Raw genomic sequence first — 24,918 nt, 5'->3', positions numbered from 1 at the left:
ATAATTATGTAATAAGTAATTTCTCAGCATTTTGGAGCTCAAAATAAGCATCTGAGAACCACAATTTGTTTTCATTTTTTTTGTCATTTTTGTTATAACTATTTTTTATATCAATAAATCTATTATCGAGATTGTTTTGTGCAGGACAAGTTGTCTTTTTCAATGGCACCATTTTAGAGTGCCTAAAACTTAAGTCCATCATAGTCTTTGTGTGGGTTCCTTCCCCATTGTTTACAATGCAGGTAGTGGTCCCTGGAGTTCCTAAAAATTTGAGCAAAATAAGAATAGTTTTTTTTGTTAAAGGGATTCTGTCACATAAGTATAGGGTTGTTTTTGCTAAAGGGATTCAATCACCAGGTTGTTGCCAACTAATCTGGGAGCACACACCTCTCATAATCAATAAGATCTAATTTGTTGTTTAAGAATTAAATTATGTAAACTAGACAATAGATTATTTATTCAAAAAGTCACTGTGAACTGGAATTGTCTTCTTCAGGACATTTGGGGCTTAGGGTACCGTTACACTTAGCGATGCACCAGCGATCCCGACAACGATATGGATCGCTGGTGCATCGCTAAGTGGTGGCTAGTGAGCTGCCACACAGGCAGATCTCACCAGCGACATAGCAGCGGTCAGGGGTCACTACTTACCTGTCAGACGCGGCGATCCTGACGTCCTCCCGCCCGCGTCCACGCGTCGCTCGTTGGCACCACAGGAAGCCCAGCAGGAAGTGCCCGACGAGAAATGGTCCAGGACGTTCTCGCGCGACCAGCGATGAGCAGTGGGGGAGCCGGTCGGAGGTAAGTATCAGACATAGCGATATCGCTAGCAATATCGCTGCTACGTCACAAAATCGGTGACGTTACAGCGATATTGCTAGCGATATCGCTATGTGTAACGGGGGCTTAAACTGTACTAGAGAAACCATAGTGTTACATTGTCTGGTGGGCCAGACTAACCCTAAAGGACTTTCCTGGTTGCTCTAAAATAACATGTTGGTCAAACACCCAGAGTTAAACAATTAAGGGTTTTGCTATGGTTGATGACCCTAACAAGTCATAGGTTTATTTAAATACAGAAAACCAAAATAATTGTTTACCCCTTTCCTTACTTGTTTGTCACATGTTAGGTATGAGTGTAAGCAGCGGATTCAGAAGTATAATACACTGTATTCTGCAAAACGGTGTTCAAAGGTGTCCTTGATTTTTGTACACAGCTATGACATCTTGGAAACAAAATTAGCACTGTGTTTTGTTGTTTTTTTTTCCAAAAGGATATGGTGAAAGAAGCTACAGGTTTTTTGTTTAATGCCACAGGCAAGAGGCTCTACATACAAAGTGTGAAGATTTTGGTCCCCCATTCTTGGTCTGAAAATAACAATACAAGACCTACAACAGAAACATATAACAAGGTACAGTGAAATACAGGATGTCATATAGGGTTATACTCCAACCTATCCACAGGATAGGTGATAACTTGGTGACCACTGATATTGAGCATAGGGATCTGAAATGCCCCATTGGATTAGCAAGGTGGCCATGCACCACTACAGCTCCATTTATTGTCTTTGGGACTGCTGGCAATAACCAAGCACAGTGCTCATCAATCTCTGGTAGTTGCAAAGAGAATGAATTAATCAGTGGCATGTACACAACCAGCGCGCCATTTCAATGAGGCATTTTAAAAATTCGTTGAAAGTGCATTCAGCAAATTATCACCTAATATATCCTGTGGAAAGGTGATAACTTGATAAGATGATAATAACTTTTTAAAGCAATTTTTTCTGGCTTGAGGGCTGTCTCTCTCTCTCTTCCTCTCTTCCCTGGAACTACGAACATCGCACTGGACTTCCTGGAGAAGTCCGTGTTCAGCATTTACCACTGCACACTAACTGTCCGGTGTGTTCGAGTTCAGTCATCTCTAGTAAGGACCCAGGAGAATAGTTTTCTTCTCCCACAATAAGCACCCTTGAAGAATAAGTGTATTGAGTACTAACGGCTTTGCTTTTCAGAACTACATTAAACCACAAAAGAGAGAGCTACTATTCACATCTAAAACTTAGATACTTCATGGAGTTTCATACAGCAGTCAAGTGACATAATTCTCCTTATATACAGTACGAGGGACTAGTCATAGCCACATGATGCACCATTAATAGCAGTCGCTGCTCCTGGGTTGTGTGGCAATTCTTGGTGTGGGCAGCAAATAGGTACAGACAAGCATCTCTAAACCCATATGGTTGGGGGCCACACAAAATGGCATTGCAGTCTGCATGTTGCCACCAGTCTGTGGGAAAAGAATATTTTTACTAGACTTGAGTGAATCTCCCAAAATTAGATTTGTATAATTTTTTTCTATTCGGTGAAAATTTGATTTGCATTAAATATATTAGACCTTTATAAATGCTTAGGAAGCCTTTGCAGGTGTTTTTTTGTTAATTATTCTAATTTACTGAGAGAATGACTTTTGGCTTTTCATTGGCTGTAAGCCATAATCATCAGCAATAACAGAAATAAACACTTGAAATAGATCACTCTGATTGTAATGACTCTATATAATATATGAGTTTCACTTTTTGTATTGAAGAGCTGAAATAAATTCACTTTTTGATGATATTCTAATTTTGCGAGAAGCACCTGTATATACAGTGTATACATATATATAAACACACACACACGTGATCAAAATTGTTGGTACCCCTCGTTTAATGACATAAAAACTCACAATGGTTACAGAAATAACTTGAATCTGACAAAAGTAATAATCAAAAAATCTATGAAAATGAACAAATGGAAGTCATACATTGCTTTTAAATCATGCATCCATTGAATTTAAAAAAAAAATAAAAAAAAATAAAACTCATGAAATAGGCCTGGACAGAAATGATGGTATCCTTAACTTAATATTTTGCTGCACAACCTTTTGAACATTGCAATCAAAAGATTCCTGTAACTGTCACTGAGACTTCTGCACCTCTCGACAGGTATTTTGGCCCACTACTCAAGAGCAAACTGCTCCAGTTGTTTTGTGTTTGAAGGTTGCCTTTTCCAGACAGCATGCTTCAGCTCTTTCCAAAGATACTCAGTAGGATTTAGGTCAGTGCTGATAGAAGGCCACTTCAGAATAGTCCACTGTTTTCCTCTTAGCCATTCTTGGGTGTTTTTAGCTGTGTGCTTTGGGTTATTGTCCTGTTTCAAGACCCATGACCTGCAACTGAGACCAAATGTTCTGACACTGGGCAGCACATTTCTCTCTAGAATCCATTGATAGTCTTGAGATTTTATTGTACCCTGCACAGATTCTAGACACCCTGTGCCAGATACAGCAAAGCAGCCCCAGAACATAGCAGAGACTCCTCCATGTTTCACAGTAGGGACAGTGTTCCTTTCTTGACATGCTTCATTTTTTCATCTGTGAACAAAGAGCTGATATGCCTTGCCAAAAAGTTAAATTTTTGTCTCATCTGTCCATAGGATATTCTCCCAGAAGCTTTGTAGCTTGTCATCATGTAGTTTGGCAAATTCTAGTCTGGCTTTTTTATGATATTTTTCCAACAATGGTATCCTACTTGGTCATCTCCCATGATGTCCACTTTGGCTCATACAACGACGGATGTTGCGAGCTGACACTGATGTTCCTTGAGCTTGAAGTTCACCTTTAATCTATTTAGAAGTTTTTCTGGTCTCTTTTATTACCATTCGTATTTTCCGTCTCTTTGATTTGTCATCAATTTTCCTCCTGCTGCCACGTCCAGGGAGGTTGGCTACAGTCCCAAGCAGCTTAAATTTCTGAATAATATTTGCAACTGTAGTCACAGGAACATCAAGCTGCTTGGAGATGGTCTTATAACTTTTACCTTTAACATGTTTGTCTATAATTTTCTTTCTAATCTCCTGAGACAACTCTTTCCTTCGCTTCCTCTGGTCCATGTTGAGTGAGATACACACCTTGTCACCAAACAGCACAATGAATATTTGTAGCCCTCTATACAGGCCCACTCACTGATTCCAAGATTGTAGACACCTGTCCCTTTTCTATATGTATATATATATATATATATATATGGGCCATTTATATGGTAACACCTAAATAAAATGGGAATGGTTGGTGATATCAACTTCCTGTTTGTGGCAAATTAGTATATGGGATGGGGGTAACTTTTCAAGATGGGTGGTGACCATGGTGGCCATTTTGAAGTTGTCCATTTTGGATCCAACTATTTTTTCCAATGAGTTTCATTTATTCTTTCATGAGTTATTTACAAGTTTATGACCACTTATAAAATGTGTTCAAAGTGCTGCCCATTGTGTTGCATTGTCAATGCAACCCTCTTCTCCCACTCTTGACAAACTGATAACAACACCGCAGAAGAAATGCTAGCACAGGCTTCCAGTATCCGTTGTTTCAAATGCTGCACATCTCGTATCTTCACAACATAGACAATTGCCTTCAGATGACCCCAAAGATAAAAGTCTAAGGGGGTCAGATCGGGAGACCTTGGTGGCCATTCAACTGGCCCACGATGACCAATCCACTTTCCTGGAAACTGTTCATATAGGAATGCTCAGACATGACACCCATAATTCATGGTATGGTGTGGTATATGGGGTACAAAGATAGTGAGGCCAGTCTTCATCAATGGAAACCTCAATGCCACTGGATATCTGAAATTGCTTCATGATGATGAGTTGCCCTCTTTATACACTGAAGATGGCACGTTCCCTGAGTTTTTCCAGCAAAATGGTGCACCACCACATTATGGGTGTCAGGTCCGAGCATTTCTACAAGGAATCTGACCCCTTTAGACTAGCATTTCTTCTCCGGTGTTGCTATCAGTGTGTCAAGAGTGGAAGAAGAGGCTTGCATTGACAATCCCACGCAATGGGCAGCACTTTGAGCACATTTTATAAGTGGTCATAAACTTGTAAATAACTCATGAAAGAATAAAGTTACATTAAAACCAAGCACACCATTGTTTTTCTTGTGAAATTCTCAATAAGTTTGATGTGTCACATGACCTTCTTCTCATTGGAAAAAATAAAGTTGGATCCAAAATGGTCGACTTCAAAATGGTCACCACGGATATGGGACATAATGCTCGCCTCATGTCTGAGCTTGGCCTGTCCCAGTGACGCCAGTTTGTGTGACAGCTAACTGCTCCTACCCCCCAATGGCCTGTAAGCATATTGAAGAAAGCAGTATTTAGTGCTCCAATGTTGAATAGCAAGGTCTTTTAGTGTGATAATGAGATAAGGCCAAAACAGAACTTTAAAGCTTGAGTAGGAGCCACGCCAGCATGGGGCATGAAGGTGCCTTGGGGCTTCAATTAGTATATACCTGTCAGCTCGACACAGAAATACACATCGATTGTCTCTCCCAGCCACTCCGACTCCATCCTAGGATCATGGATTATGAGTACACCTTTCGAGTTACAGACTCATAAAAAATATTCGTGTGACCCTGAGGAAATTGCGCATCTGGCAGTGCAACTCCTGAGCCAGTGAGGGCTCTGGGACCTGAGATATAGAGATTGGCCCTCCACAGCTACCCAATGGGACCATGTTTGCTCTCCAAATGACAGGCAAAACAAACCGCATTCACTGGTACCTCTTGTGTCCTGATCCGATCATCCTAGAGAAAGTTACCCCCTTTCCTAGATATTGGGAATAAGCTCTGTAGGGAGCTAAAGGGTTGAGATTATTAGCCCACTGTTGTGAATTTGCTTTCTGGCCTACCTCTGGTTACTAGTGAAGGTAGTGGAGCTGGTTATATTGACAGAGGGGTCGCGAGTTCTCTTTCTGGGCTCCCTCTAGTGGTTACTGGAGGTAATGGAGTTGATTTAATTAACACAGGCCTGCCACCTGATAATGAGGAGGATGACTGGAGACCTGGAGTTTCTGACTGGATTTAAGACAGCCGACTCCCTCTATCCCTGCTGGTGATTTTTTTCCTGCCTCCTGAGGTCTTAGTTTCCAGCTCAGTCCCTGCATGCTCAGCTAAGTGTTCTTTTGCTATTGTTCACATTTGATCTGGTTTTGTCTATTTCAGTTTTGTGTGGTCAGCCAGCTGCGGCTGGGGCTGTGCTGAATTACCATCCTTATGTTACTGCTTGTGCCAGTTTGTTTTTTGTCCCTTATTAGATTGGCCTCTTTTTGCTCTGCTTTCAGAATATACCAGAGTGCTGATATAGTGGGCGAAGTCTAGTGACTTCAGTATTTTTTTATCAGACGTGTTCGGCATTTTTTGCAGGGTTTTTTGCGTGATTGCAGACAGAGTCTTTCCTTTCCTGTCCTGTCTAGTTAGTGTGGGCCCCATCATTTGCTCAGTCTATTTTCCTACCTGCGTTTGTGTTTTCATCTTGTCTCACCGACAATATATGTTTGGGGGCTATCTACTCCTTTGGGGTCTGCTCTGGGGCAGCTTAGATTTCCCCTTTCTTGCTTTAGGCTTATTTAGTTCTCCGGCTGTTTCGAGGCATCTAGGATCATCGTAGGTACGCTCCATCGCTACTGCTAGTTGTGTGGATAGGATCAGGGGTCTGCAATCAGCTTAGTTACCAACCTCTCTGGCTTTCTGTGTCTTAGCTTGGTCTTGCTTTCCTCCTCGGTGACCCAATCATAACAGCCCACCCTCTGACACAGGGGAAGGAACCCAGCATGCTTAAGAACTGGGAGCACAAGGCAGAGTCTCACTCTCACAGAAGAACCAGATGATGATCTAAGAGGAAACGGGACAGATCTGCCAAGGGAGCAGCGGCACACGCTTTGGGGTCTGTCCAGAACTAAGATTCTTGTACCTGTGGACTGCAGAGCTCCCGGCATCCACATGTAACCTACAACCTGGTAAATTGACCTCCAGCTTAATATCTCTAAGTCTTGTACCATTATTGTTATATTTTACTCTGACTGCAAATCCACTGTAATTCCGCTGTATAGCTTACTGTATATTTCTGTTATTATCTAGTGTGCCCTTAAGGCAATTAAACCATAAAATTAATCTTGGGCTGATGCTTTTACTCTGATTACAGATCTTAGAATACCCAGGGGGTAACAGGACATCCTCCCCGGCGGCCCTTTGCTCTAGGTGCAGTTCCCTTACTGACCTGAGAGACAAAGGGGGCGCCGGAGAGCTGTGCCTGTGTAGTTACGTCGCATTGGTGACGTGAGAGGAACTGGTCTTCCTTCACAGAGTATATCTATAATATAACACTGTAAGTGTCACTCTGTCTGAAGCCTCTATAGACTGCGCAAGCGCGATGCGCCTGCACACTGCGCAGTCTTGCTCCAGACAGAGTGACGCATGCCCCCAGGAGATCGTGGTATGCGTAAGCACTGAAAGCATACCGCGATCTTCGCGATACCTTACCGATCCGGTATTGCTGTTGCCGCAGGGTCTTGTGTCTTCATGTGATGTCAGGAGAGGGCGGGTTGTGGTGCCGGAATCAGCACATGCGCACTCTGTGATTACCGCCACCATTTTGTAGAAGACACACTGCAGTGTGTCTTCAAGAAAATGGCGGCGAAAAGCGAGGACTGCGCAGGCGCCGAGTCCAGCACCACAACACGCCCTCTCCAGACATCACAGAACAACAACTTAACGATCGAGTATTGACGCCGGCCCTCTCCTGACATCACGGCGAGACCCCGCGTCAATACCCGATCATTACATTGTTGGGCCATGATGTCTCGACAGGGCATGTTGTGGTGCCGGACTCGGCGCCTGCAGAGTCCTCGCTTTCCGCCGCCATGTTATAGAAGACTACAGTGTATCTTCAAGAAAATGGCGCCGGAAAGCGAGGACTGCACAGGTGCTGAGTACGTCACCACAACACGCCCTGTCCAGACATCACGGCATTGGGGGGGTGAGGGGACTGTTGTGAGTTCATTCTCTGGTTCACCAGTTGGGAGTTCTCCTTCCAGACTCCCTATGGTGGTAACAGGAGGTAGTGAGGATGATTTGATCGGTGGAGATCAGACACCTGAGAATGAGGATGACGATTTGACCTCAGGAGGCTCAGATTGGATTTAAGACAGCCGACACCCTATTCAGTTGCTGGTGATTCCTTCTGCTTGTCAGGTCTTGGTTCTCAGCTCTGTTCCAGTCAGTTCAAGCTAAGTTCTCTGCTAATGTTCACACTTGATTTTGCTGTTCTATTCAGTTTTTTGTGTGGTCAGCCAGCCCCGGTTTGGGCTGTGCTGAATTTCCACTGTTATTTATCTGTATTTGCCAATTTGCTTTTTGTCCCTTATTAGATTGGCCTCTTTTTGCTCTGTCTCAGAATATTTCAGAGTGCTGATATAGTGGGAGAAGTCTAGTGACTTCATTGTTAATTTTGCTATCAGAAGTGTTGGACATTATTTTGTAGGGTTTTGGGCAAATTGCAGACAGTGTCTTTCCTTTCCTATCCTCTCTAGTTAGTTTGGGCCCCATCGTTTGCTCAGCCTATTTTCCTACCTGTGTTTGTGTTTTCATCTTGTTTCACCGTCAATACATGTGGGGGGCTGTCTATTCCTTTGGGGTCTGCTCTGGGGCAGTTAGTTTTCCCTTTTCTTGCTTTCGGCTTATTTAGTCCTCCGGCTGTGACGAGGCATCTAGGTTCATCGTAGGCACGCTCCACGGCTGCTGCTAGTTGTGTGGTAGGATCAGGGATCTGTAATCTGCATAGTTACCAACCTCTCTGGTTTTTCTGGGCTTAGCATGTTTAGGTTTTTTCCTCCTCGGTGACCCATTCATAACAGAATCACCAGCCAGACCGCAGATTCTAGGGTACTCAAATGCAGGAAGAAGTTGTTAAAAAAAAAAGAAAGAAAGTGTCAGAATTTTTTTTTTTTAATATATTTTTTCCTCTTTTTTCTCTGGGGCCGCAGGAGCATTTTTTTTTTCTTTTTCCTAATGGAGATTAAGCAATTGTCTGATCGTGTGGAGCAGCTGGCTGCTGAAGTGCAGGGAATTTCCACCTACCTCATTCAGCTGAACCTAAGATCCCTACCCCTGATGTGTTTTCTGGGGATCGATCTAAATTTCTGAATTTTAAGAATAATTGTAAATTATTTCTGGCCTTGAAGCCTAACTCATCGGGGAGCTCTGTGCAGCAGGTTAAAATTGTCATCTCCTTGCTGCGCGGTGATCCGCAGGATTGGGCTTTTTCACTGACACTTGAAAATCCTACTCTGACTAACGTGGATGCATTTTTTCAAGCCTTGGGGTTGTTGTATGATGAACCTAATGCTGTTGATCAAGCTGAGAGAACCCTGTTGGCATTAAACCAGGGTCAGGATTCTGCAGTTATACTGTCAAAAATTCCAAAAGTGGGCAGTCCTTACTACATGGAATTATAGTGCATTGGCAGCTCTCTTTCGGAAGGGTTTATCAGAGACCGTAAAAGATGTTATGGTGGGATTTCCTGTTCCCTCTGGTCTGGATGATTCTATGTCATTAGCCATTCAAGTTGATCGGCATTTACGTGAACGTAAATTTACACGGGAGGCGCTACCACCTTTTGAACAAATGTCTGAACCTATGCAATGTGATGGAGTTTTTTCTAGGGCGCAAAGTCAGGAGTTTAGAAGGCAAAATAAACTGTGTTTTTTTCTGTGGAGACGCCTCTCATATTATTTCTGTCTGCCCAAAACGAGAGAAACGTTTTGCACACACATTTGCTGTGGCAGTATACAACCTAAGTTTCTTTTGGCAATTACTCTGATCTGCTCCTTATCCACGTTTTCCACGAAGGCTTTTGTGTTTTCAGGAGCAGCGTTGAATCTGATGGATTTGGACTTTGCTAAACGTTGTGGTTTTTCCATGATGCCTCTGCGGATGCCTATTCCTTTGAGGGGTATTGATGCTACTCCTTTGGCGGAGAATAAACCTCAGTTTTGGACCCAGGTGACAATGCGAGTTGCCCCAGACCACCAAGAAAATTGTAAATTTTTGGTGCTGCATAATTTGCATGATACTATTGTTCTGGGTTTTCCTTGGTTGCAAACTCATAATCCAGATTTGGATTGGAAATCTGGGTCTGTGGTGAGTTGGGGTTGTCAGTGTGTTCTTAGGGACACTCCTGTTTTCTCCACCTCTCCTCAGTCTCATGATATTCCTGATTATCTAGCCGATTTTTCTGATGTATTTAGTGAAAGCAAGTCTGCATCTTTGCCTCCTCATAGGAGTTATGACTGTACAATTGAGTTGATGCCTGGGTGTAAATTTCCCAAGGGTCGACTTTTCAACTTATTAGTACCTGAACATGATGCTATGCGATCCTATATTAAGGAGTCATTGGAGAAGGGTCATATTAGACCATCCTCGTCACCTTTAGGTGCTGGGGTTTTTTTTGTGGCCAAGAAAGATGGTTCATTAAGACCGTGTATTGATTATCGTTCCCTTAACAAGATGACGGTTAAATATCAGTACCCGTTACCTCTGATGTCTGATTTATTCTCCAGAGTTTAGAGTGCCTGCTGGTTTACTAAGCTTGACCTCAGGGTGGCGTATAATCTTATTCGTATCAAGCACGGGGATGAATGGAAGACGGCGTTTCACACTCCGGAGGGACATTTTGAGTACCTGGTGATGCCTTTTGGGCTCACTAATGCCCCTTCTGTCTTCCAGTCCTTTATGAATTATATTTTCCGTGACTTTGTGGATAAGTTTTTGATCATCTATCTGGATGATATTTTGATCTTTTTTAGTGATTGGGATTCTCATGTGGAACATGTCCGGACTGTGTTCCGGATTTTGAGGGAGAATTCCCTGTTTGTTAAGGGATCGAAATGCCTCTTTGGTGTACAGAGGATTTCATTTTTGGGATTTATCTTATCTCCATCGACTATTGAAATGGACCCGGCCAAGGTACAGGCCATTTATGATTTGGTTCAGCCTACTTCTTTGAAGGCCCTCCAGAAGTTTTTGGGTTTTGCTAATTTCTATCGTAAATTTATAGGTAATTTTTCTGGTATTGTCAAACCACTGACTGATCTGACCAAGAAGGGCGCTGATGTGCAGAATTGGTCTCCTGAGGCTATCTCAGCATTTCAGGAGTTTAAGCAGAGATTTACTTCAGCTCCAGTTTTACGGCAACCTGATGTCTCACTTCCATTTCAGGTGGAGGTAGATGCTTCTGAGATTGGTGCAAGAGCTGTTTTGTCCCAAAAAAAACACGTGACTTCTAAGATGAATCCCTGTGCCTTCTTTTCTCGAAAGTTCTCCCCATCTGAACGCAACTATGAAGTGGGGAATCGGGAATTGTTGGCCATGAAGTGGGCATTTGAGGAGTGGAGACATTGGTTGGAGGGAGCTAGACATCAAGTTGTAGTCCTCACCGATTACAAGAATTTGATTTATCTGGAGTCGGCCAAACGCTTCAATCCTAGACAGGCTAGATGGGCCTTGTTTTTCACGCGTTTTAATTTTGTGGTCTCTTTTCTTCCGGGCACTAAGAATGTTAAGGCAGACGCCCTTTCTAGGAGTTTCTTTGCCGATTCTCTTAATGTGACCGAGCCTACTACCATCCTAGGTGAGGGGGTAGTTCTTTCTGCCATTTCGCCCGATTTCAGACGCGCCCTGGAGGAATTTCAGGAGGATAAACCTGAGCGTTGCCCTATGGAAAAATTGTATGTTCCTGACCAGTGGAGAAAGAGAGTGATGTCTGAAATTCATTGCTCCGCATTGGCTGGTCATCCAGGTATTTTTGGTACCAGAGATTTGGTGAGTCGGTCTTTTTGGTGGCCTGCCTTATCTCGTGACGTCAGGAATTTTGTACAGTCCTGTGGGACTTGTTCTCGGTCTAAACCCTGTTCTCGTTCTAGTGGGTTGCTGATGCCTTTGCCGGTGCCCAAGAGGCCATGGACCCATATCTCAATGGATTTTATTTCTGATCTTCCTGTCTCTCAGAGAATGACTGTTATCTGGGTGATTTGTGATAGATTTGCGAAGATGGTCCATCTTGTACCACTCCCAAAGTTGCCATCTTCCGCTGAGTTGGTGCCCTTGTTTTTACAACAGGTGGTTCGGTTACATGGGATTCCTGAGAACATTGTGTCCGACAGGGGAGTCCAGTTTGTTTCCAGATTCTGGAAAGCCTTTTGTTCCAATCTAGGAATACAGTAATCCTTCTCCTCCGTGTTTCATACCCAGACCAAAGGACAGACTGAGAGAACAAACCAGACCTTGGAATCTTATTTGAGATGTTTTATATCTGCTGATCAGGATGATTGGGTCTCATTTTTGCCATTGGCCGAATTCGCACTGAACAATAGAGCTAGTTCTACCACTTTGATGTCACCCTTTTTCTGTAATTGTGGGTTTCATCGTCGATTCCCTTCAGGGCAAGTGGAATCTTTGTCCTGCCCAGGTGTGGACACTGTGGTTAAGAGAATGCAGCAGATATGGGACCAAGTGGTGGATAAGTTGTCACTCTCTCAGGAAAAGGCCCAGCGATTTTCCAACCGGCATAGGACCATTGGTCCCCGGTTTAAAGTGGGTGATATGGTTTGGTTGTCGTCTAAGAATATCCCTATGAAGGGATATTTAAGCCAAGATTTGTTGGTCCTTATAAGATTTTGGAAATTCTTAATCCTGTTTCGTTTCGATTGGCTCTTCCAGTTACGTTCAAGATCCATAACGTATTTCACAAATCTCTGTTGAAGAGGTTTGTTGAGCCAGTGGTTCCTATGGTAGCACCTCCTGACCCTGTGTTGGTTGAAGGCAATGTGGAATATGAGGTAGAGAAAATATTGGATTCACGTTTGGTTAGACGGAGACTCCAGTATTTGGTCAAATGGAAGGGTTATGGTCAGGAGGATAATTCTTGGGTCTCTGCCTCCGATATTCATGCCAATAGATTAGTTTGTGCTTTTCACCGGGCCCATCCTGATTGGCCTGGTGGTGTGGATGAGGGTTCGGTGACCCCTCCTCAAGGGGGGGTACTGTTGTGAGTTCATTCTCTGGTTCACCAGTTGTGAGTTCTCCTTCCAGACTCCCTCTTGTGGTAACAGGAGGTAGTGAGGCTGATTTGATCGGTGGAGATCAGACACCTGAGAATGAGGATGACGATTGGACCTCAGGAGGCTCAGATTGGATTTAAGACAGCCGACGCCCTATTCAGTTGCTGGTGATTCCTTCTGCTTGTCAGGTCTTGGTTCTCAGCTCTGTTCCAGTCAGCTCAAGCTAAGTTCTCTGCTAATGTTCACCCTTGATTTTGTTGTTCTATTCAGTTTTTTGTGTGGTCAGCCAGCCCCGGTTTGGGCTGTGATGAATTTCCACTCTTATTTATCTGTATTTGCCAATTTGCTTTTTGTCCCTTATTAGATAGTCCTCTTTTTGCTCTGTCTCAGAATATTTCAGAGTGCTGATATAGTGGGAGAAGTCTAGTGACTTCAGGGTTAATTTTGCTATCAGAAGAGTTGGACATTATTTTGCAGGGTTTTGGGCAGATTGCAGACAGTGTCTTTCCTTTCCTATCCTCTCTAGTTAGTTTGGGGCCCATCGTTTGCTCAGCCTATTTTCCTACCTGTGTTTGTGTTTTCATCTTGTTTCACAGTCAATACATGTGTGGGGGCTGTCTATTCCTTTGGGGTCTGCTCTGGGGCAGTTAGTTTTCCCTTTTCTTGCTTTAGGCTTATTTAGTCCTCCAGCCGTGACGAGGCGTCTAGGTTCATCGTAGGCACGCTCCACGGCTGCTGCTAGTTGTGTGGTAGGATCAGGAATCTGCAATCTGCATAGTTACCAACCTCTCTGGTTTTTTCTGGGCTTAGCATGTTTAGGTTTTTTCCTCCTCGGTGACCCATTCATAACCGGGGACCAAGCATTACTGGATTGGGGGTGAGGGGACCATGCATTCCCGGATTGGTGGGTGAGGGGACCATGCATTTCATGATTGGGGTGAGGGGGACCATGCATACCAGGATTGGGGAGTGAGGGGGACCATGCATACAAGGATTGGGGGTGAGGGCACCATGCATACCAGGATTGGGGGGTGAGGGGACCATGCATTCCCAGATTTGGGTGTGAAGGGACCATGCATTCCAGGATTGGGGGTGAGGGGACCATACATTCCAGGATTGGGGGGTGAGGGGACCATGCATTCCAAGATTGGGGGGTGAGGGGACCATGCATTTCAGGATTGGGGGTGAGGGGACCATGCATTCCAGGATTGGGAAGTGAGGGGGACCATGCATACCAGGATTGGGGGGTGAGGGGACCATGCATATCAGGATTGGGGGGTGAGTGGACCATGCATTCCTGGATTGGGGGGTGAGGGGACCATGCATACCAGGATTGGGGGGTGAGGGGGCTCATGCCTACCAGGATTTAGGGGTGAGGGGACCATGCATTCCAGGATTGGGGGGAGAGGGGACCATGCATTCCAGGATTGGGGGTGAGAGGACCATGCATTCCCGGATTGGGGGTGAGGGGACCATGCATACCAGCGGTGAGGGGACCATGCATTCCCGGATTGGGGGTGAGGGGACCGTGCATACCAGGATTGGGGGGTGAGGGGACCATGCATTCCCAGATTTGGGTGTGAGGGGACCATGCATTCCAGGATTAGGGGTGAGGGGACCATGAATTCCAGGATTGGCGGGTGAGGGGACCATGCATTCCAGGATTAGGGGGTAAGGGGACCATGCATTCCAGGATTGGGGGTGAGGGGACCATGCATTCCAGGATTGGGGAGTAAGGGGGACCATGCATACCAGGATTGGGGGGTGAGTGGACCATGCATTCCCGGATTGGGGGGTGAGGAGACCATAAATACAAGGATTGGGGGGTGAGGGGGACCATGCATACCAGGATTTGGGGGTGAGGGGACCATGCATTCCAGGATTGGGGGTGAGGGGACCATTCATTCCCGGATTGGGGGTGAGGGGACCATGCATACCAGGGGTGAGGCGACCATGCATTCCCTGATTGGGGAGTGAGGGGACCATGCATACCAGGATTGGGGGGTGAGGGGACCATGCATTCCCAGATTGGGGGTAAGGGGACCATGCATACCAGGATTGGAGGGTGAAGAGACCATGCATTCTAGGATTGGGGGGTGAGAGGACCATGCGTTCCAGGGTTGGGGGGTGAGGGGACCATGCATTCCAGGATTGGGGGTGAGGGGACCATTCATTCCCGGATTGGGGGTGAGGGGACCATGCATACCAGGGGTGAGGCGACCATGCATTCCCGGATTGGGGGGTGAGGGGACCATGCATATCAGGATTGGGGGTGAGGGGACCATGCATTCCCAGATTGGGGGTGAGGGGACCATGCATATCAGGATTGGGGGGTGAGGGGACCATGCATTCCCAGATTGGGGGTGAGGGGACCATGCATACCAGGATTGGAGGGTGAAGAGACCATGCATTCTAGGATTGGGGGGTGAGAGGACCATGCGTTCCAGGGTTGGGGGGTGAGGGGACCATGCATTCCAGGATTGGGGGGTGAGGGGACCATGCATTCCAGGATTGGGGGGTGAGGGAACCATGCATACCATGATAGGTATGAATAGGTATGAAGGGGTACCATGCATACCAGGATTAGGGGGTGAGGGAACCATGAATACCAGGATATGGATGAGGGGGTACCATGCATACCTGGTTGGGGGGTGAGGGGACCATACATACCAGGATGAGGAATGGGGTGCCATGCATACCAGGATTGGGGGGGAGCATACATACCAGAATAGGGATAAGGGGGCCATGCGTACCATTATAGAGATGAGGGGGCCATGCATTGCAGGATAGTGATGAGGGGTGCCATACATACCAGGATAGGAGGGGGCAGCACATACCAGGATGGGAGACCATATACCAATAAAAATGCTTGCCACCCGGGGGTAGAACGGGTTCATTGCTAGTATATATATGCACACACACTGAAAATATTTTTTGTTTTATTACATTTTTGCTTATTAATTTTTATTTATTTTTGGCCTCTGATTTTGTGTACTCTCCCTTAATACATCCATATGAAGGTCACTGATTAGTTTTAGAGCCCAGCTATTGAGATAATTAGATATTATATGCAGTTTTCTAACTGTGCCTGAACTTGGAAGTGCCAGGGATGCACCAGACCTAAGATTAAGTAGAAAAAAAATGTACTCCAAAAGGAGGACAACCCCTTTAATGGCTTAAAATCTAGATTGTTTCCATATTGTTAATGTGTTTGTTTTTCATAATCTTAGGCAGATATTCAAATTGTTGAGCCGATCCTGAAGTATGCAGATGATCCTTATACACAACAGTACGGACGCTGTGGTGAAAAAGGCAGCTTTATTCACTTTACTCCAAATTTTATAACTAACAACTCACTCATCTCAGTGTATGGACCCCGAGGTAATAGAAAAAATGTTGTTCTCTCTCTTTTGTTAACAGATGTATGTTCCTATTTTTTATTTTTATTATATGAAATTGTGATGCCTACAATGATAGTGCTGACCTAGTATGCAAATTGATGAATATTTAATGTAATTTAAAAAAATACACTTTTTTTGTGAAAATCCATAGGGTTTGTAAAAATTACTGCCGATGCAATAGAAAAAAAAAATTGGTGAAAGATCGTCTAACTTACAAATCCCTGTAAAATAGAAGTATATGTATTTTAGAAAGCTGAATAAAGACATATGTACATCGAGTTCAGCCTGCTACACTGCAAAGTTGATACAGTGCAAGAAAAAAAAACTCTATTAGGCTATGTTCACACTGGAGATTCTCACAGTTCCATTGATAAATAATAGTTCCCTTATATACTGTGCCTGAACTGTAAGGCCCTACCCAATAAAAATAAATACTGGCTTACCAAGTTCCTGCACTTTTATCCCAGTGTGTACATGGGGCTATAATGTAAATTTTTTTTGTGGTTTTGCATACTATACATTATAGTCATTATTTAAATAAATGTATTAAATGTGGACATATAACATCCATAATATTTCTGTGTTATTGACACAAATATATGTGAATGTTCATTCAAACGAATCATCTATTGAAAGGTGTAAGGAAGCATTAAATTTAGGCACCATGATTCTAAAAGGTTAGAAAAAATATACATAAATTAAAGGTGCATTATTTTAACTGTTAGATTTCACATATTGATACTTTTTACTTTGCCATGATAAGAAATAAAATATTTGTTAATTTTGCAAATCCGCAGCCTTGTAGTGTTATCGTTGTGGTTTATTACGATTGTTTGTTTTTTTAATCTCATTCTTTCTTTTACTATTTCTGGAAAATGGAATTTTCCTTTCCTGTTATATTATTGAAAATTCTAAATAAAGAATATATACAAAAAAAATTTGTTAATTTAATTTGTAAAATTGATTTTACATGGCTTCAAAATGAAATATTTCTTTTGCTTTTAGGCAGAGTGTTTGTCCATGAATGGGCTCATCTCCGATGGGGTGTATTTGATGAGTACAGTTTGGATGATCCTTTCTACCTTGCATCGAATCAGAAAGTGGAGGCAACAAGGTGAGATATTTATGGTTCACAGAGCACAATAAACAGTAAAAATCAAATCCCAGGGTGAAAAGAGGTGTAAGACATGAACCCAATCTTGAGATGACTTTCCAATATAATGTATAAAATAGCCCATAGACCCGAATTCATGAAGGTGATTATGCCAGTTTTCTGGTGTAAAACAACTTCAAATGTCACAAAATGTTTGTGCAACTCAGACTTTTTGAGACAATTGGTGCGCTACAGTCCCTGAAAGGAGAATATTTCTCGTGGAGGCGCACACCAACTATAAGATGTGCTCAATTCATTAAGTGCCTCATAGGGTGCAGTCAGACAGCCGTATAACACCGTCGATGATCACATCACGGTGCACGGACTGGGCAATGCTCTCCTGACCCAAGTGTGGCAACATGTATTTCTATGCAGCTGTCACGCTCAAATAAGGAGAGCCCTCCAGCCAGTCCGTTCACTGCAATGTAATCATCGTCAATAGAGATGGGCAAACCTGAACAGTAAAGTTCGGCGTTCGTACCAAACACCTACTGTTCGGACATGGATACCTTATGGACTTCACCAGGAAGTCCGTGCTACTGTTCGGGTTCAGCTGGCCAAAAACTGGGTGTTGTCGTGCTGTCATGTGCATGGCAGCGCAGTAAATACCACTTCTGATCAGCGGTGAAATCATCCCCGCCAGTCAGAGAGCCAAGGTTCCCACACTGTTAAAAGATTGGAGGTATAAAGTTTACCTCTGGTCACTGGTGTCTGCTGATGGGACAACTGCTCCCATCATCCAACACCTGCTGCTGCTGCTAATAACAGTGAGAGCAGGAGCAGCGGATAGGAGTATTCATCAGTCGCTCCTGAGCTGTAAATATATCATTTTAAAAAAAAAGCTTTAACAAGGCTGGTTGTCAAAAATGGGGGGACCCTCACACTGTTTTCTTTAATTATTTATTTAAAAAATTTAAAAAACAGTGTGGGTACCCCTCTATTCTTGATAACTAGCCTTGCTAAAGCTGACAGCTGAGGGTTGCAGTCCCCAGCTATGAGTTTTGTCTGGCTGGTTAGCAAAAATACAGGGGAACCCAAGCCGGGTTTTTTATAATTATTTATTTACAACGCAGGAGCGGCTGATGAATACTCCCATCCCATTACTGCTCTCACTGTAGTTGGCCGCAGCAGGTGTCGGATGATGGGATCAGTAGTCCTATCAGCTGACACCAGTGACCGGAGGTAAACTTTTATACATCTGATCACAGCTGAACGCACATGCTGTCTTTTGATTTCACCATGTGAAATGATGCCCAATTGTCCTCTTTTGTCGGTGTTTTTTTTGTGTTGTTTCTATACACACAAAGGAAATGAATGTGTATAACAAAACAAGAGCAATAGCAACATTTTCTGGAACAATTTCTAGGGTGCCAATACTTTCAGCCATGACTGTATATCACTTCCCACAACATTTCGCTTTGTAGATGTTCTGTCAGATAATGTTCGCAAATTAAACTGCTTTCTTTAAACTGTCAGGTTCCTTTTAACACAAGGAAAGTTATCTATATTAATTTCAGTTAACCTTTTTACTTGACACCAGTCCATACAATCGATGCTACTTTTCCAATATGAGTATCAATAGAGAAATCCACAAATTCAAGGTTCAGTTATAACATATAGAAAACCACCGGTGTAATTATAGACATAAAAAAAGTCCAATACACCACCAATGAACCAAATAGCAAAAGGTTCGTTAAAAAAATCATGCTTTATTGACATAAATATCTTGGATTGGTATATGAAGATCGAGCTACCTACTCTGACATAGCATATATGCAGGGAAAAGGCAAAATTCTCCTATATAAAATTCCCATGCAACTGCCTAACAGAAACAGGTGCTTTCAAACAACTATAATGCATATTACCTCAATTAATTTGTTCAGAAGTGCAGTGGTGTTCAAAAGTGCATAAAGTGCTGCAGTGCTGATAGCGTCCTTCCAACCCCGACGTACGTTTCGTCAACTCTTCCTCAGGGGGCGTGTATGGATGTGGGAAGTTGTCTGGTTTATATAAGGGCAAATGACCAATAGCGCGTCACTCTGAAAATTACACGCTATACACAGCTGTAAGAGAAAGCAATTCTCCGGATCTAAGTAGCGCGCCATCCACTCAGCGCATGACCGTATCATGGACCCTCCGTCCCCGGTAATTGGAACGCAGGAGACCAGCACCATCAGTGTAATGATGGCGGTGGAATGTGTTGACATCTTGAACTATTACTTCAAGGGCTAGATGGTATATGGCTATGAGGTTGAAGATCACTGAAATCAAACTATCTTATTTTGCATATGTTCATACATGTGTTTTCAGTTTTTAATTTTATTTTTTCATTATTTATTTTTATATTATTATTGTTATTATTTAACTTGCACTTTGTATCACATATTATTGAATATATTTACTCCTGCACTGAATATTGTATCATTGCAGTTTGCTTTTGTATTACAATTTATTATGTTTTTTTATACTTTACATCACATGTATAATTGGTTATTATTTATGCACTATCATATGTATGTAATTTTTTACTTTATATCACATGTATGATTGGTGTTTTGTAATTGTATGCAAGGCACTTGGTATTTTCACATATGTGGTTGCATGTTTAAATATGTTGTTAAACACTGTAATTATTATGAATATCCAAGATAGGTTTTGTTATATTCTGTTTTTCAAAAATTGCCCTCAATAGTTCTTAGTATAAAAAAAGCTGGTCCTTGGTTTAATTTTATCTTTGGGCAAAGTGCACAATGAGCGTGTTTTTGTGACCTAATTAGGTCTGTAGTGCGGTTTGTAAATTACATTGCGGGCAGTTATAATTGCCCTTACTTTGTTCTTGCGCAATTGCCCTTAATAGTTCTTAGTATAGAGATGCTACTTTGTGCTTTATTAGATTTTTGGGCAATGTGCACATAGAGCGTTTTTATGTGGCTTAATTTGGTCTGCAATGTGGTTTACTAATTATATAAGTATATGGCAGGTAGTTGCCTTATGTAACTGCTTTATAAGCAATTGTCCTGTTTTTTGCGCGCCGCTCACTGGGCGGTGACTGGGGTCCGACGGCTCCCGGTTTCATGGCCGCTGGAACGCACCGCCATCATTACACTGATGGCGTTGGTCTCCTGCGTTCCAATTACTGGGGACGGAGGGTCCATGATATGGTAATGCGCTGAGTGGATGGTGCGCTACTTAGATACGGAGAATTGCTTTCTCTTACAGCTGTGTATAGCGTGTAATTTTCAGAGTGACGCGCTGTTGGTCATTTGCCCTTATATAAACCAGACAACTTCCCACATCCATACACGCCCCCTGAGGAAGAGTTGATGAAACGTACGTCGGGGTTGGAAGGACGCTATCAGCACTGCAGCACTTTATGCACTTTTGAACACCACTGCACTTCTGAACAAATTAATTGAGGTAATATGCATTATAGTTGTTTGAAAGCACCTGTTTCTGTTAGGCAGTTGCATGGGAATTTTATATAGGAGAATTTTGCCTTTTCCCTGCATATACGCTATGTCAGAGTAGGTAGCTCGATCTTCATATACCAATCCATTTGTGATGTTATACAGCAACAGTGGCGTCTTGCAATATGTTTCTCTAATTTTGATGCATCATTTTAGTGCTTATACGTCCTTTTCTGTAGTTATGCACCGTGTTTGTTAATTTTTGTAATAATTGGTTCATTTTATAAAAAGATATTTATGTCAATAAAGCATGATTTTTTAAAGGACCTTTTGCTATTTTGTTCATTGGTGGTGTATTGGACATTTTTTATGTCTATAATTACACCGGTGGTTTTCTATTTTTCCAATATCTCTACATTTTTTTCTTCTCAATTGTGTCCAGCATTCCCCTGTTGAGGTTTTGCAAGACGATTCTATGTATTGGAGGAAGTAAACAAGAACTGATAGGAACATAACGCTATGTTATATTCTTTCATACCTTTTCTTGAATTATTTAAGTTATACAACTTGTCTGTATAAAATGGTATACATTAATTTTTTTCAAAAAAACAAAAAATCTATGGAAATGACGAATGCACTTTAAAGAGTTATTCACAAATCTTAGATGGGCAAAATTTGGAAGTGTTTGTAAAAACAAGCAAGTTTGCAATTTACTTGCTATCAAAATTTCTCTGTGTACTCAAAGGACGGAATCATTTTTATTTATTTTGTATGGCTTGCTGCTTGATATGGTGCAAATTAATTCGCAAGACCCTGTCCATCCACCATGTCAGTAATCTGCGACCATCATACAGGAGCCCAGAGAACTGTCTCCTACCTCCCGTCATCCATAGTTTTTCTTTTGATCAGCCAGCCTTGTTGGAAATCATATTTTTGCCATACTGGAATATTGATGTCGTCTCAGGTGGACTAATCAAAAGAGGGGCCAGTGATGTCATCCTGTAAGAAGTAATTTGCAGGTGTCCTGTCCTCAGTAGCAACAGATTACTAACCTAACTACTGGACCGGCTCCTGGGAATCAATTTGCAGCATCTTTACCTGTTGCTAGTTAACCAGTCACCATATTCTTGCAGCAGTCGCCGAACTTGCACAGTGCTTACAATATCTTTCCAATAGAACTTGTAAGCGCTGCCCTAAATATGATGGGCAATGCTGGTGGGCAGTCTTGGTTCCCAATTCTGGCCAGCTTCATTGCCATCGCTCCTCCGATGTTGCAGAGCCATCGGTGCACCATATAGCAGCATCAGGAAAGCACAGTTTAAACTTGCCGCTGGTCCAAACTTTCAATCTAATCAGAGCACTCTACCTCCCAGCAAGCAGGAAGCCGGGAGGTTGGAAAGCCTTGTGCTTCTGACAAGACAGTTCAAAGTGTTTCTTCTTTTGAGGCACTTAGAGGTGGACTTGCTTTGCTTCCACTGAATCATTGTTCTGTATGATCTATTCACTGCTGTTTAGCTATTTACATGCTGCTACCACTATCAATCTCATCAGACCTCATCTGAAATACTGTGTCCAGTTCTGGGCACCACATTTTAAAAGAGACTTAAAAAGACTGGAGCAAGTTGAGAAAAGAGCTACCAGGATGGTGAGCAGACTGCAGGGTATGTCCTATGAGGGACAGTTAAAGGATCTGGGAATGTTTAGCTTGCAAAAAAGAAGGCTAAGAGGAATCTTAATAGCTGTCTACAAATATCTGAAGGGATTTCAGAGTGTAGAGGGATCATCCTTATTCTCATTTGCACATGGAAACACGAGAAGCAATGGAATGAAATGGAAAAGGGAAAGATACAGATTAGATATTAGAAAAAAACTTTCTGGAAGTGGGGGTGATCAATGAGTGGAACAGGTTGCCATTAGTGGTGGTGAGTTCTCCTTCAATGGAAGTATTCAAACAGAGACTGGACAGACATCTGTCCGAGATGGTTTAGTGAATCCTGCATTGAGCAGGGGGTTGGAAACGATGACCCCGGAGGTCCCTTCCATGATCTCTTGCAATAACCTACATTATTTGTGGAGCGATTTTAGTGGGGTGTGCATTCCAGCGCTCACTGCTACCTCCTTCTGCAACACTATCGCGGGGTGCCAATGGGTATCCTGAACACTGCTATTCAGCCTCACGTGCAGTGTATATGTGGCACCCTGCGTCTTTGTCGCCACAAAAGGGTTAAATATGTACTGTTTTGTATGTGTTTTGTCAGCAATGGGAGTTATGCTTTCTCTGCTAGAGACCACAACACACACACACAATTTGCCTCACTCCCTTACTTGTCTGAAGCTTAGAGCTTTGCAGACATGCCCTAACTGGGAGGGGGAGGAGTCGAGAGTTGTTGTTTTCAGTGAAGAGGAAGGAGAAGAATGCTCCTGGAAGCCATGATGACATGTGCTCCCTCAGGAGTAAAGCTAATAAGCATCAGGGAATCAGCCCCTAGGCCATCCATGCTTTCAGAGCAGGGTGATAAGCTGAGAGACTGTGTGAGTTTATACAACCAACAGCGCAGTGTTTTCCCCCGTAAGACAGCAGCGAACTAGGATCAGTGAGGATTGTGCAAGAAAAAACTTGAGCTGCTTCACACAGGATCCAAGCTACAAGTTGCCCGAGGAGGAAAATACAGTGAGTAGTGGCTATACTGGAAAGTTCTAAACTCGGGGAAGCCTTGGTCCCTGAAGGGATTAGAATAGCAGGAGGTTACACTGAGTCACAGCAGAGTGAAGGATAACTCCCATTTTGCAAAGCAGACTGTAACCTGGTGAGAGTTGTAATATCTACTCTGAACTGCACCTGACCTACAGTAAATGATAAAAGTGACTTTCCTTGTCTCCTGCCTTATTACTTCATGCCTTCTACTTCCATCACAATCTCTAGGGGTCAGCCCTGGTTGGAGAGGGTTAAACATCTGCACTGCCATCACCATCTACTGCCCCAGGGATCATCTGCTGTGCCAGCTTTACTACAGTTGAACACTCCAACTGGCGTCACAAATCACTACATAAACTATTTTCCCATTCAATTTTACCCTTTTTACATGACCGTCTGGGGCCACGGACCGGGTCACTGCCACTGTGACATATCCCTTTAAGACAACCGGCCCGATACCGAGTATCCCACGGCCTCTGGGGGGCGTCATATACTGTAGTACTGTATAGCGTTATTATGTAGGTAACACTATGGATGACACTACTAATGAGGCACTGTATGACACATACATACATTATATAGGGGGAGCAGCATCAGCAGGTACCACACAGGGTATAACCAATATATGGCTAGTCCTGCTAGGAACTATCCAATTGTTTAAGTGTATTAACTCTCTAAATATAATTGATTTTTAGGTGCTCTGTTGATATTTTTGGACAAAACCTAATTCAGAAATGTCAAGGAAATTCCTGTTCTCTTTCCGCATGTAATTTTGACCCTATCACTATGCTCTATGAAGAAGGCTGCGTTTTTGTGCCTGAGCAGAGTCAGGTTGTCTCAGAATCCTTGATGTACATACAGGCTCTTCCAGATGTGAGTATAAGAGAAGCCAATGAAACATTGCAGTGGTACGCCTTTACTTTTGGAAGAAATTGACACTGTGATGACTGTTCTAGGTCACTAAATTCTGTGATGCAAGTACCCATAACATCGAAGCTCCTAATCTGCAAAATCTGCAGTGCAATTCTCGCAGTGCGTGGGATGTGATCGAAAGCTCCGCTGATATAAACTCAACACATCCAACTCCTGACCTCACTATTCCAGTCCCAACCTTCACACTTTTGCAGTATTCAGAGCGAGTGCTGACATTAGTGCTGGATGTATCTGGAAGCATGGGTTCGGTAAGTGGTCACTATATAAGCTAATTATACAATGTTCTTACAGACTTGCCTGGTACTTTACTTTATATTGCAAAGGGATGTAAAAAAAGACATGCACCATCCATGACTGGGGTTGTTCTTCTGCACCGCTGCCTGTGTC

The 24,918-nt window shown here is 43.2% G+C and overlaps 1 protein-coding gene across 1 annotated transcript in view; it reads left to right on the top strand.

Annotated features, from left to right (window-relative positions):
• The window catches only part of LOC141085892 (calcium-activated chloride channel regulator 4A-like), a 49,701-nt gene that overhangs the window by 391 nt on the left and 24,392 nt on the right, over positions 1–24,918 (top strand). The window contains exons 2-6 of the mRNA XM_073571510.1: positions 1,275–1,412; positions 16,173–16,323; positions 17,349–17,457; positions 24,294–24,471; positions 24,555–24,779. Of these exons, the coding sequence (XP_073427611.1) occupies positions 1,275–1,412; positions 16,173–16,323; positions 17,349–17,457; positions 24,294–24,471; positions 24,555–24,779 (801 nt within the window). The remainder of the gene's footprint in view (positions 1–1,274; positions 1,413–16,172; positions 16,324–17,348; positions 17,458–24,293; positions 24,472–24,554; positions 24,780–24,918) is intronic.

Source organism: Dendrobates tinctorius, unplaced genomic scaffold (assembly GCF_039654945.1).
Source record: "Dendrobates tinctorius isolate UK_male_01 unplaced genomic scaffold, ASM3965494v1 ptg000029l, whole genome shotgun sequence".
NCBI lineage: Eukaryota > Metazoa > Chordata > Amphibia > Anura > Dendrobatidae > Dendrobates > Dendrobates tinctorius.
Note: the sequence above shows the minus strand (reverse complement) of the source record. Positions and strands in the feature narration are given on the sequence as shown.